This window comes from Drosophila grimshawi, unplaced genomic scaffold (genome assembly GCF_018153295.1).
Source record: "Drosophila grimshawi isolate 15287-2541.00 unplaced genomic scaffold, ASM1815329v1 contig_311, whole genome shotgun sequence".
Taxonomy (NCBI): domain Eukaryota; kingdom Metazoa; phylum Arthropoda; class Insecta; order Diptera; family Drosophilidae; genus Drosophila; species Drosophila grimshawi.
Window position 1 is genome coordinate 7,560,775 of NW_025063098.1, and position 14,613 is coordinate 7,575,387.

A 14,613-nucleotide genomic window follows, 5' to 3' on the forward strand; every position below is an offset into this window, starting at 1 on the left:
GCTAAAAAAAAAATTGAAACAAAAAAATAAAAGAAAACCTTAAATACGTAAAAATAAAATAAATATTAAATAAGAAATTCCATTTTTTTGGTGACGTCAACTGTCTATTATTTTGCTTTAGTCATAAATCTGACAGATTCGCTAAAATGACTCGATGCTCGCTCGCGTCAAAGAGGAAACCAAATTCAAGGTTTTGAGCTTGAATATATTAATTTCATATTTGGCAGTGAAAACCTGAAAATGCTTTATACTAAACATACACATATTCTAAGCATGTTGCTAGACCAATTATTATGATCACAATCGCAATAAATAAATTAAATATTACAATCAATTCTGTTCACTTATTGGAAGAAAAACAGCTTAAGACAATTGGAAAGAAATGTTTGGTTTTGTTTTTTAAATAAGGAAAAGTATATTTTGTTCAGTATACCGAAGTAAATGGAGATTTTTCCAATTCGTTCTTCAATTAGTTACAATAATCTTGTAACGGTAGATAGATATATGTGTATAGTATGTGTAGACTATATACACACAAAATAAAAATGGCCTTGAAATTTTGAAATTCTGAAAGTGAAAATCGCTCTGAAAACTAGCATTTTTTTGGATTTTTATAAATAATTTCTAAGTATTCGGAAATTTAAATGCTCTGATTAACAAAAGAAAATAAATATAAATAAATATTTATCGCCAACGCATTGCATTTTTATAAAATCTATAGCTTGTTAATTGTCATGATGAAAACCCCAAATTTTTAAAACATATTTTCTAATTTATTAAATCTATATATATACTTTTTGTACATATTTAGTAAATTAGAAAATGAACATGTTTACAGGAAATTACACACTTATTAACAAATCAATCAATTTGACAAGTACAGAAATAGGTACAAGTTATTTTAAGCATATATCGCACTGTGTGAACTCATCCACATGCTCAGTCATGATATTATTGTTTTTGGTATGACAATCGCCTTGTGTGTGGATGAATGAGGTATGTGATTGTGTGTGTGTGTGTGTATGTGTGTATGTGTGTGTGTTTGTCTTTGTCAGCACATCATTGAAATCGTTGTTAATACCAGCCATAAATATGTATACATATATCACTCACAGACATGACAGTTTTTCAAGAACAATGCCGAAACAACAAGACATCGTAGCATAGTATTAGGCGCAGTAGGTCACATTTATATAGTCGTATCATACATATTACACTTGTTAGTATTGTTAGACGGAACATAAAACGTGTCTTCAGAAAAATAACAAATCAAAAACCAAAAAAAAAAAAAAAAAAAACAAAGACAAAAACAAATAACAAACAACGACGACGGGCAAATAACTGAAAATATGAATGCGGCTGCATTCATTACGCGCGCTCTTACCTCTCAACCGGGCACTGCATTTGCCTGGGTCGTGTACCACAGTGCGTATGATGAATTTCCTAAATGTGGATTGGCAACGTTGGCAACGGCAACGGCAACGCCAACGGCAGCGGCAACAGCATCGGCAACGGATTCGTCAACGGCATTAGCGACGGCATCGGTATCGGCAACGACAATGACAACGTCGTCTATCTAATCCACGGCTATTGCTTTTTATATGGCTTATATATGTATATAGGTATGTATGTATGTAGGTGTATCCACAACAACTATATAAGCATTTCTATATCCGGCGTCCACTCTGGCATTGAGTTGATTTTCCACGGCTCGTGATACGGCTGCTAATAATGATGTTGTTGTTGTTGTTGTTGTTCTTGATGCTGTTATTGTTTTTGTGTGTCGTGTTCTTGTAGCTGCTTTGCTCGTTGATGTTGTTGTTGCTTTTAATGTTATTTTAATTCTTGTTAATACTTTTCACTGATTTAGTTTCTTCTTTTTGCCTTTATGTATGTCTGTAGGTATACACTTGATGTTGTTGTTGTTGTTGTTTTTCTTAATTTGTTGTTTTCGTTTTGTTTTAATTCACACGCACGCGGAAAAGGTGGGCCAAACACAAGGCGGCCATTTCCTTGTTTCTCACTCGTTTAGCAAGATTACAAGAGCTGCGCCTTGTTTCGTTATTGTACTCGCATTTAATGTGCAATTATTTGTTATTGAGTTATGCGTAAGGTACGTAAAAGCTAAACTTATTATACCTCTGAACGATTATTGTTGCAAAAGTATTCGCTTTAGTTGCCATTTATATACTCGTATATAATTTTATGATCATTTCTTTGTAAAGAGGACGGCTTGACACGCATTTTTGTTTATATTTAACAGCTACCTGCAGAAATAGAATTTTATTATATTTTATTTGATTTAATTTCTTTGTAAATTGATTGTCTCCATTGTTAGCAGTCGATGTCTGTTTATCGCAACATAAAGTGTTCTGTTTTTTCATGAATATTTGTGTGTTGTCTTTGCGTTTATATAATTGCTTTGCTTCATTAAACAGTTTATGAATTTCTTTTTAGTGCTTTCGCCTGGCCCGTTTCAACTTCAGTGCACTTTTCGTTACTACAATGTAAAACTCATTTTTGAAGTTGTTAGCACAGCTTCTGGGCAGCTGCAACAACAAAACTACCCCCAGAAATTTGTTGCGAAAGAAAATGGAGAAAAAGCGTTTGCTTCAAGCGATATTTGGCTTAGAAACCCCAAAGCTTAAAGGCAAAACAAAAAAAAAATGAAACCTACAAAAACTGGGGAAATTACTTAAGTTTTTCAATGCGTTTTACTCAATTTGACTTTAGGTCGTTGTTAAAATTGGCGCATTAAGCGCAAAAAAAAAGTTGTGGCTGCTGAACCCAAAAGCGCCCTAAAAGTGTTTCCCTTCTCTACCCCTACACCCATGTTGCCTTTTGGATGCCATACTCTTGCCCTTCCCATTGCAGATGTTCTTGTTATCGTTGTTCTTATATTAAATATTACGCTTGTATGTAGTAGAAGTCAAAATAAATCGATAAAAGCTATGCTACATAAAGCAGCACACAGATACAGCCACAGATACAAATACAAATACAAATACAAAAACACACAGCGAACAGCAGCAGCGACGGCAGCAGCGGCAGCGCCAGCAGCAGCAGCAGCTACAAAAACACAAAAACATCATCAGCAACAACAAGAAGAGTAACTTCTAGCAATAAACAGCCTACGAACAAGAGGAGAAACAACAAGAACAACAAGAACAACAACAACAACGGCATAAAATGTTTTTCACTGGCTCCTTGAATCGTCCTTTTACCAGCAGCATCCCCCCCTCCCCCAACCACAACTCCTACGGCACTCAGTCAGCTTCGCTGCCAGCGCCCCTACCCCACACCGCCAAACTGCTCTCATTCATGTACGCAAAAGCCGAGCGCAAAATACGAATGGCGAACGAGACTCGTTCGTTAGCTTCGTCGTTGATTTCGTTTCTGCACGTATGTGTGTGTCTGTGTGCTTGTGTGTGTTTTTGTGTGTTGGTATGTTCGTATATTCGCACGCCTCACTGTCTGCCATTTCGTTTCAACGTACTCCGTATGTGCGTGTGTGTGTGTGTGTGTGTGTGTATCGACTGCTGATGCTGTTGTGTACTCCACATTACCACATTTGGCATCGTGTATTTTTCCGCGTAAGCAGGTACATACACACAGACACACACACATATATATATATACATACAAGTATAGATATTTGTCGCTGTGTGTGTGTGTGTGTGTGTGCAACTCCTACATTTGTTGGGAAAAATCAATTAAAATTTAACTCACGTTCCGTACGCACTTTGTGCGAATATCCCCCTTTTTGCAACAGCCACCTTTTCATGATACAAACACACTTAAAATGTATTTCCATTGGCCAGGAGCGAGTTTAATTTGTCTCATTTGAATTTTAATTAAAAACTTTTACAGGTTCAATAACTTGCAAATGTACGCAATGTAAGAAGCAAAAAAAAATCGGTGCCCCTAGTGAAAATGTGCGTTAGCATCTGATTTCCATGTAACAGCTGTCTGCCACAATCAAAACTTGTTATTGTTATTCGTTTGTTTGTTTGTTTGAGTGTTCGTTTGTACGGGGTATGGCAAAAGAAGGCGTGTCCAAATTTGAATACAGTTTGTCAGTAAATTAAGCCGAAACACTCAAGGCTTAGTATTTAATTGTTTGATGTGGGCGCTTGTTAAGAAAACTTTTCAATTGGCCTCTGAACCTAAGAAATACGTACAGTATTAATTGGCACGGAACAACTCACACATAGTCACAACTCTTAAAGGGGGATTCAGTAATTAATTAATTAACAATTCATAGAAATCATTTGTAACTAATGAGCTTAGCCCAAACTTATTTCACACAGAAGTACTATACCAATTTGATATATATATATATATATATATATATATACATATATATATAGCAGAAAATATAGGCGTGCACTCACTTCTACACATATACATATATAATCCGTACAAAAGCAGAATCATCGCTATAGAAAACTTGCAGGTGGTGAGTTTAATCAACCTAAACTAAAATAAAATAACTAGCAAACTGTATCCGATCTATGGCAGATATACACATAAGATACTGATCATCATTTAATGTCAAACAAGTAAGAATGCTCCAGTCGAGAGAGCTCGACTTTCCGATTTGATAATTTCAATATATTGAATTGTACAATTTTAATATACTGACTTGTACAATAAGATAAGCTCCAGTAGTTCTTATCCGATCTTCATATTTTCATAGAAAAAAACATATTAAATCAAAATATAGCCAATTCAAAAGATTTATCTTGAATATTGCAAATATTATTGGTAATATATGTACATGCTATCAGGATCAGAAAACGCCTTAAAAACTAAACTTTTTTTAATATACGAATACAAAAAATCTTAAAACTCCCTAAAAGTAGTTTACAGATTTGTTATGAGATCTGGGTATAAAAATACCAAGTACAATACAACTTGTATCAAATGAATATTGGAAATATGTCATCATTGGCCATGGATTGTAGCAGATTAAGTCTGTCAGGCAAATGAAAAATGGCGACAGCCTGTAAACGCTTATCAAATTTCTAAATTTAATACAATCATTTGTAAGCGCACTCACAAACATAGAAATGTTTGAAATATTCAGAAATTTAATTGTAATTTATTCTTTGCCAAGTTATATTTTCATTTATTTTCTCAAAATATATATTTTCAATTTTTTTTGTTTAGTTAATAAATAATAAATTGCAAAATTTACAAATGTGCAAATTTACTTTTATTGTTTTTAAGTTAAGTTCTTCTAAAACTTCAAAATTTAAAGGCTCAGAATTTTGTAAATGAACAATTTTTAAATTTTACCATACATTTTTCCAAATTTTCATAGGAAAACATAACAAACGTAAGAATAATAATGTTTGATTGAATAGATGCACACAATTCTAAACTTGATTATATATTAATTTATTCTTATGATAATTATCAGAGCCTACATTTTTAATGAATCTGTCTAAAACACACACATCGGAATTTAATTTAGACCGTTACCGAAGGGAATCAATACTGAATTGAAAAGTGAAATACGCACTTGATGAGCAGCAGCCATAAAATTAACAACAATAACAACAATGATCAACTCAATACACGACTCCCTCCCCATCCTTTGGCAACCGGTTAGGTCCGCATGCAGCGTCAGTGAATGCAAGTCTCCCGTTTGCCCATATGCAGCTACTGGTTGCTATAGTTACTATCCGGGGATAGTGCCTGGATTATCGAGATCCTGCGCACAACATTTCACAGCGATATGCATATGCCATATGTGGAAGTTCTTATTCACATCTAAAATTAAACTGAGCCATGGGCGAGTTCATTGCTGATCTGCTGTTGTTGCGCAATTTTACAAAGTCGGAGCGAAAATAAAAACAAAGACAGCACAGCATCATTTTAATTAAAACTGAATGGCGTTTGACTTTCGGTCGGTTTGTCACTGATTAAGCACCGGAAAAATGGGTGAAGGTCATGCCCCAGCCCCGAGCACTGCACTGCTGTCTCTGCGCCCAACACTATTGCGACGGCCTCCAAACGCACAGCAAAGCAAGAAGGCCATTAACTAAATACTATATCAACAACAGCAGCAGTAGCAGCAACAACATTCACCGCAAAATCAGCAATAACAGCAAAGGTAGGTAAACAAACCAGCCCACACACACACGCATGCACATTTGCACAGTGCAAGCGTATTGCATACAAGCAGGCGCATCCACTCTAATGAATATATGCTGTACTGGCAATAAATATATTGTAATACATAAAAATATCCTATATATATATATATATATATACATATATAAATAACAAAACAACACGCGCCCCAACTCCAACTGGTCCTATTTTCTCAAACTCAAATGCTTTCATAATTTTTACAAACACAAAAAAACAAACACACTGATAAATCTTCAACTGGCGCCACTTCACTCCTTTGCTGCTCCATAAAACCCAGCAAGCGTCTGCTGCCTTACTCGTTCTCTCCCAATGCCCAAAGCCAACACAACGCAACTCAACCCAAAAACAAAAACCAAGCCCAGCCCCAAACCCATCCCAACCTTCCCTACAACAAGAACAACAACGACAACATCCCTCCAATTACTCACACATTCAACGAGCACTCATTTAAACGAAGCACCCAATGCTTACAGTATAACGGCAAAGTTAACTCTCGCTGAATCGCTGATGCTGCTGCTGCTGGTGCTGCTGCTGCTGCTGCTACTCCTGCTGCTGCTGCTGAGGGTAAAGCTAAAGCTAAAGCTGACTCTGACACGTTCGTTTGGGGGGCCGCATTCGTTTCGCTTGAACCGAATGTTCGTGTCGCCTGCTCGTCTCTCGCTTGCTCTGGCTTCGGCAACATTTATCCTGTTTGGCTCGATATCTATATCCGAATGATGCTGCTGAGCTGATTGCACAGTGGACTAAGCAAATCTCAATTTTATGCATATCGTTGGCATTTTTACTATTTTTAATGGTTTTGGGTTTTTGTTATGAGAGTGAAGAATATATTTGATTTTATAGTATTAAGAGATCTTTTGGTTTATGTCGCCAGTTATGAAGCTATAACTTTAATTTCGGTTTAATTATTTTATGAAAATTTGAATTGTTCAAGAAAACCTCATGCTTAAAAAACATGTATAGTAGTAACATTTTGAAATTCGAATAAATAAATCTGAAACACAATCCAACTTCTCTTACTCAAACCCAACATCCCCAACAACAAAATTATAATTATAAACCATAAGAAATTACCGACAAAAATATATTTCTTCGAAAATTGAGTTATTGTGTGAAAAGTATTTGTGCTACAGTGAATTTGGAAAAATTGTTTATAAACTCTAAACAATGTACACAGAGAAAGCACATTTAGTGAATTTGTATAAATTAATTTAATCTCTAATCTACGAATTACAATCAATTTTTTTTTATTCTGTGATCAATGTATACAAATTTTGATAGATTTACGTTATAACATTAATCAGTGTACACAATTTAAAGTTTGGGTTTTTTAAAACGTCCTAAGGAATAAACATTCCCTTTTTTGTTTTGAGATTGTAAGAAAATTCGATATGATCAATCTATGTTTAAGCATTAGGTAATGCACAATACTAAAATGTTTTGCTTTAAAAAAAGTCCTATCGAATAAACCCCATTCTTTAGTGTTTCTAAGAAATTTCCTTTATAGACGCACAATTAGAATTCATTTTAATCTGAAAATTATTTTAACTGAAGATAATTCGAGTTACAGTAAACTCAACCCATAAAAAAACACATCTTTCAAAAAACAACCTTTGAATGCATTTTAAAATAAAGTATATTTTGAATATGTAATTTTAATTTTTAGAAATATTTATTTTGATTTTCTTAGAACACAATAAGAATTCATTGTGCTCTGAAAATTCTAGTCACTTAAGATGGTTCGAATTACAGTAAGCCATGTAAGTTTAGATAAAAACACATCTTTAACAACGCATTTGTTATTATTTTTTTATGCGAATTTATAGTTTTCATTTATAGTTTTCATTTATAGTTTTGTGAGCAAACCAAAGAAATCGACAAATGTTTACAAACCTACTATTAAGAATAAAATGTGCGAGCGATGATTGCTCACATTTAGTTACAACTTTGAGTCAATGTGCAGTCGTCGTCCTCGTCGTATATATATATTTATATATATTATATATATATATGTGTGTGTATATATGTCCATTTGTATGTACGCATGTTTGTGTGTGTACGCATGTATGTATGTCATATGGTTTATTACTTCTGCAGAACTGTGTGTATATGTGGGCTACTATGTTAAAAGTTTGCCTCCCCCAGCCGCCCTTCGATGACGCCAAAGCGACAAGTTGTTTGTGTAGCTGGCGTTTTACTGTTGTAGGTCTATCTATCTAAATGTGTGTGTGTGTGTGTGTGTATGTAGGTGCCTTGAAAAAGTTTTAGACCATTTTTTTTCGTTTCTTCTTTTTTTTCTTTGTTATTTAATTGTTTGGCATGTTCTTGTGTGACTCTCATGTGACTGCTCAATTTCTCCGTCGCTGATGCTGGGCGTGTTAGTTGTCATATTTTTGTTGTAGTTGCTGTTGTTGTTATCGACATGCGAGGCAACTTTGCTGTTGTTGTCGTCGTTGTTGTTGGCGTGTATATATGATAACTTTCGTTTTAACTGTCAATTGAAAGTTGTCATCTTATTTTTAGCATTGATTATGAATGCTTTAATCACAGTCCGTTTAGCAAAATGAATGTATCCATATATCCTTTTCAGATCGGAAAAACTTCAAATATATGAAAAATCCCAAGCCAAAAAAATGTTTGCCATAGCAATGCCATAGTAGCATCAAGGCTGTAGTAAAAACCTCTTTCTATCTTTTTTTTTTTTTTTTTGTGACATCACACAAAGTCGCGCACGTGAACATTTTGCATATGGATATATTTTTGTGTGTATGTCTGTGCGAAATACAGCAGAAAACTCAAACGTCGAGTTATGTTGAGCCATTTTAGCGCTTTGGCAGCCAGCTGGGCGTCCAATACAAAGCAGCATCCTGATGTAATATGTATCCACTTACATACGTATATACATGTATGTAAATGAACATAGTCACATAATCTGGACACACGCACACACAGAAACAACTGTAGTCGAACACAATTTGTAATATTTAGTATTATTCTGGATTTTTCCTATTGTTGGGCTTTTATACATTTTCTGCATCGAACGACATCGGATTGTCTTTTTTTGTGTATATATAAAAAGTGTACATATGCACATACGCCATACATATATAATGCTTTTCGATAAATACAGTTATACACACAAATACTCGTACACCAGCGTAGGAAAAAACTTTCATCAAATCCATTTGTCAATAATTTCATGACAAATGGCATTGTGTATAAACAAATTGTAGAGCAAACGTTTCTTAAATGATGTTGTTGTTTTTCTTTCATTTATTTTGTTTAATTAAATTCAACATTTTGCAATACACAAGATCACACACTTTTTTGCACTTATTTTTACCTTTTTTTATTATTTAAAAATTATTGAAATATCGTTTGTTATATACACGCGTTTTTTTTATAGTTAAATATGTGTATATACATACATTTTATATATTTTTATATATATATAAATATGCATGCATACATATTATTTTTTATGATTTGAAAAAAACAGCAAATGTTGGGCTAAAAGTTTTGTCAGCTCTTTGGTTATTTTGCTACAGTTCCTTTGCTTTCCTCTATGTGTTTTTGTAGTGTAGAAAAAATTAAAAACGCGCCGTTGGTATAAAAATGTTTAGCTTATGCGATTTTGACGTTTTGCATGCGAACCAACAACTATTTTGGCCAAATGCGCGCTGACAGGCCAGAAGCTCTCGTACGAAGATGTTTCTTGGCGCAGCAGCAGCACAAGATAACGGCTGCTGTGCAAGAGAGATTTTAAGAGAGAGTGCGAGCGAAAAAGAGAGAGAGAGAGAGAGTGCGCGACTGAGAGAGATAGAGACACCCGCTGAGATTGTCAAAAAATTAAGCTTTTTTTCTATTCGGATGCTCGCGCCTGCGCTCCTGGCAATGCTTCACATCTAACAGCGCGAATAGCATTGCCAACAGCAAAATACTTTGGCTTTCGCGCAAAACTTTGCGCGCTTCTTTGAAATATCACGATTTTTAAAAACAAAATGTCAATGTGAATACATAGATGCATATGCAAGAATAGACGTTCATCACCTAATCTAATATAAATATTTTTGAGTTCATGTTTCTTACCCTTTGTTATTCAACATTTTTGAATATTGAATTATCGCAAGCTAAATCAAATTTGTAACAACAAACCAATCAATGTTAACCTATGCTAATCACTTTTAGTCCAATATCAGCGCAGTGAAAACTAGTATTGTCTACATCAATGCAGCCCTTGAGGGTCGATTATCACACGAAACAAACGCATGCTCCAGAAAAACACAGCCCAGTTTTCAAAATGCTCTCATCGGAGCATGTTTATCATCGATGGACACTGAACAAAAATCTTTTGTGCATTGTGCTATATACACGTGAGAAGAAGAAAATCGCCATACTTTTGGCGCTAAGGGTAACTCACATTATTATTCAGAAAATATATATATTTATAAAATGGAAGGTTGTGTCTTTCGAAAAGTCAGGGTTGCTTTCTTAATTCTTCTAAAACTAAAAAAAAAAATCAATTTTCTAAGGAATTTTTTTTATGTGCATACATTATTATTAAACATTCGAAAATTTTAAGTTTTTGGTTCATATTTCTCTGAGTGAATACTACTGCAATATGTATATATTACAAATAACTCATAACAAATCACTTAAGAGAAATCTATTAAATAGTTGTGTGTATTGAAATGGATTTTTTATTTGTAAGCACTAAACTCATATTCACATATATATATATGTATATAAGTCAGAGTTCGATCGTGCTGGTGGTATGTTTATTATTTGATTTTTCATTCACTACGAGTTTTAATCATATTGATCAAGTGCGAACTTCGTAAGTCGGCCGTCAAATTGATATTGTTTTGAAAATTTTAATCTAAAGCCAATGACCTAATTACGTCCTTGCAAGGGATTTTACTTTTAATATCATATATTATTACAATAAATTTGAATGCTATAATGAACTGTTATTTTTATTTAGGGATGCAAAATTAATTGGAAATGTGTGAGGCCACGGCCAAATATGCTGAGTTGTTGATGTTTTATAGCTGTCTATTTAGGGTTTATGACTTCAGTAGAATAGCATAACACGGAAATCTGAACTACAATTTCAAAAATTAAGTAAACCATAGCTCAAAGACAGCAATCACGTGCTCAGATCCGCCGGCAGGCAGCGGCGATGAGCAGGCAGACGACGTCGACTTTGTTGACGCGCCGCGGATGATGATAACACACTTTGAAAAACCAAAGAAGACGTACCTACAGTACACACTCGCACAGCGCGACCCATTAAAACGGCCTCTGTTTGCCGCAAAAGCCGAGTTGGAATTTTCTATTAGACAACTGACCTGCTTTTAAAAAGCGATGACTTTTATTTATAATAAAATTACATTTAAATATGAATAGCAATTATTATTCTTATGATTATTAATTATTATTACAATAATTATGGACACAGAACTGTCCAATATTTTAAGAAATTTAAATTTTAAATTGAAAATATAGATTAAAATAAAGAATATAGTAAACATATACAGGAGAAAAACAGAAAAACCCAATCACACCATAATTAGTAGTTTAGTAGCAACGAGAGTACAAGAGCTAAGAACGCAGAGATAAACAGAGATATAATTAGTGGGACCTATAATAAAGAAAATAAATGTAATGAAGAAAAATATATTGAATCCTTAATATACATTTTCAGTAGTATCATATCACCGGGAAACTTCTGAGCGTGCTTAACTGTGCTAAACCTATCTTATTTCTATTATATTATATATACAATTCTTATTATTATTTTTAACATATTTTTTAGGTGTTGCAACAAGCGTTGCGTTAAGCGAGGGTTTACTGTATGTATGTATTTTCAGAAAATTCAAAACACAACACACACACATACATAAGAATACAGTACGTTCAAAATGATGAAGACGGGGATTCGAACAACGATTTTACAATTGTATATACAAACACACACAGACAACACACACACACACATACACACACACACACACACCCATATGTAGATGCATAGATTTTGGTTTATCAGCCGTTGTGGAACTGATGGCGTCGGTGTCGGCGACGACGACCTGTTATGAGATCGTACCCGACTATAAATAAAGCTGGTCTCGTGCGACTCACTATCAATTCCCATTGAAACGTGCACAGCTCTGGCAGCAAAGATGATCTTGCATTTGTTCGCATTGGGAACGATCGTTGTTCTTGCCAGTGGCTATGGTAAGTCAAAGTTCGAACTGAGTCTGGGCTGGTGCTAACTGCAAACTGTACCCACTTCTAGCGCTGCCCACCCGTGAGGCTGAGCGTGGCATGCATCCAGTGTACAAGGCAGATGCCGCAGAGCTGCGTTCCAAGCGTGCCAGCATGCCGGTGATGACGTTTCCCTCGTTGAAGGTGGAACAGTATGCGGAATATTGGCGTAGCATTGCCAACCAGACGCTGGAACAGCAGCTGGAGAGCAAGATGCGATTGAACACACAGTTGGCCAAGAATATAATGCTGTTCCTGGGCGATGGCATGTCCATACCGACAATAACAGCGGGCCGAGTCTATCTGGGGGGCGAGGAGAAGCAGTTTGCCTTCGAGCAGTTCCCCTACGTCGGCCTGAGCAAGACGTACTGCGCCAATATGCAAGTGGCGGATTCGGCGTGCACCGCCACAGCTTATCTGTGTGGCGTCAAGGCCAATTATGGCACTGTGGGCGTCACGGCAGCGGTGCACATGAAGGACTGCTTTGCGCAATCGCAGCCGGAGCATCAGGTGGCCTCCATTGCCGAGTGGGCGCAGCGGCAAGGCATGGCCACGGGCCTGATCACAACCACATCGGTGACACATGCCTCTCCGGCGGGTATCTATGCCCACATCGCCAATCGCAACTGGGAGAACGATGCGGATGTCCAAGCGGATGGCGCTGATCCCAGCGTCTGTGCGGATATTGCCTCCCAGCTGGTGTATGGTCCAGTTGGCCAAAATCTGAATGTGATTCTCGGCGGGGGACGTGAGAATTTTCTACCCGAACATGTTCGGGACACAAGTGGCCAGCTGGGTCGTCGCAAAGACGGACGCAATCTTATCGAGGAGTGGCGGCGTCAGCACACCAACAGTGCCCACTACGTATACACACGTCGCCAGCTGCTGGAACTGTCCAACCAGACGTCCCGAGTGCTCGGCCTATTCGCACCATATCATATGCCCTATCATCTCGATTCGAATGCCGAGGAGCTGCCCACTTTGGAGGAGATGGTGCAGGCAGCGATGGACATACTGGAGCGCCAGAGCGGCGGACGTGGCTACTTTCTGTTCGTAGAGGGCGGTCGCATCGATCATGGTCATCACGATACGTTGGCCCTGCGAGCCATTGATGAGACCGCTGAGTTCGACAAGTCCGTGCGCTGGGCACGGACACACAGCAGCGTGGAGGATACGTTGATTGTGGTGACATCGGATCACTCGCATACCATGTCGCTGGCCGGGTATTCCAGTCGAAAGAACGATATATTTGGCATCAATGATGGGCAACTGGCCGCCGATGATTTGCCGTATGCAACATTAAGCTATGCCAACGGACCCGGCTACAACAGCAACTATCTGCGTGAGGGAGGCGCCGTCAAGCGGAAGAATCTGCGTGCCATCAACATGAAGAACAAAGATTTCATGTTTCCGACGGCGGTGCCACTCGAGTCGGAGACACATGGCGGCGACGATGTTGCCGTCTTCGCCAGTGGACCCTATGCCCAGCTCTTCTCCGGCGTCTACGAGCAGCACTTCATCCCCCATGCGATGGCTTATGCCTCCTGTTTGAGTGAATCGCGTAGCATGTGCTCGGATACGGGGATTAGCCGGCGAATACGTTAAGTTGGGCCTTGGGATTGTGTAGTCACTTTGGGCGTGACTTTGATTAATGCACAATCAGCAGTAATTAATTGTACTTATTACGTAACTTATGAACACACTATTTTAGTTGGTAAGGTATTTAATTCAAACAGCTATATGACTAAATATACAAAATCAAACTAATTCAATGAGTTTTATTTCACTCCAATAATTCCAATAATTTTTGCAACAATACGTTATACAACAAAAATCGGTTTCTTAAAAATTTAAATTTAATTTTAATTAAGCAGAAAATTTCTAAATTTGGTACATTCCTTTGTTTTAAATTTAGATAGTCGGAATCAATAAGCAATTGAAAATGGGAACTCGGATTTGACTTTCTGTACATAATATTTCAACTAAAAAGTTTTTAAGACACGATCTTCTAAAACTATACAATATAATTCACAATTTTTAATTAACTAACTATTCAACTTAATAGGATAGCTTTGCAGCAACATTTGATAATTATAGTTTATTTTATTTATATAGATAAATTAAACAAATATTGCATATTTATTTGGTTAAGTTTCCAATAATAAGAGTTGCCAATAATAA

At 36.5% G+C, this 14,613-nt stretch overlaps 1 protein-coding gene across 1 annotated transcript; it reads left to right on the plus strand.

Moving 5' to 3' along the window:
* Positions 1 to 12,281: 12,281 nt before the first annotated feature.
* Positions 12,282 to 14,199, plus strand: LOC6563205 (alkaline phosphatase). Its single transcript, XM_001990036.2, has 2 exons — positions 12,282 to 12,402; positions 12,464 to 14,199. Exons 1-2 carry the CDS (start codon positions 12,348 to 12,350, stop codon positions 14,035 to 14,037), a joined length of 1,629 nt encoding a protein of 542 aa, XP_001990072.1. The 5' UTR covers positions 12,282 to 12,347; the 3' UTR covers positions 14,038 to 14,199.
* Positions 14,200 to 14,613: the final 414 nt, after the last annotated feature.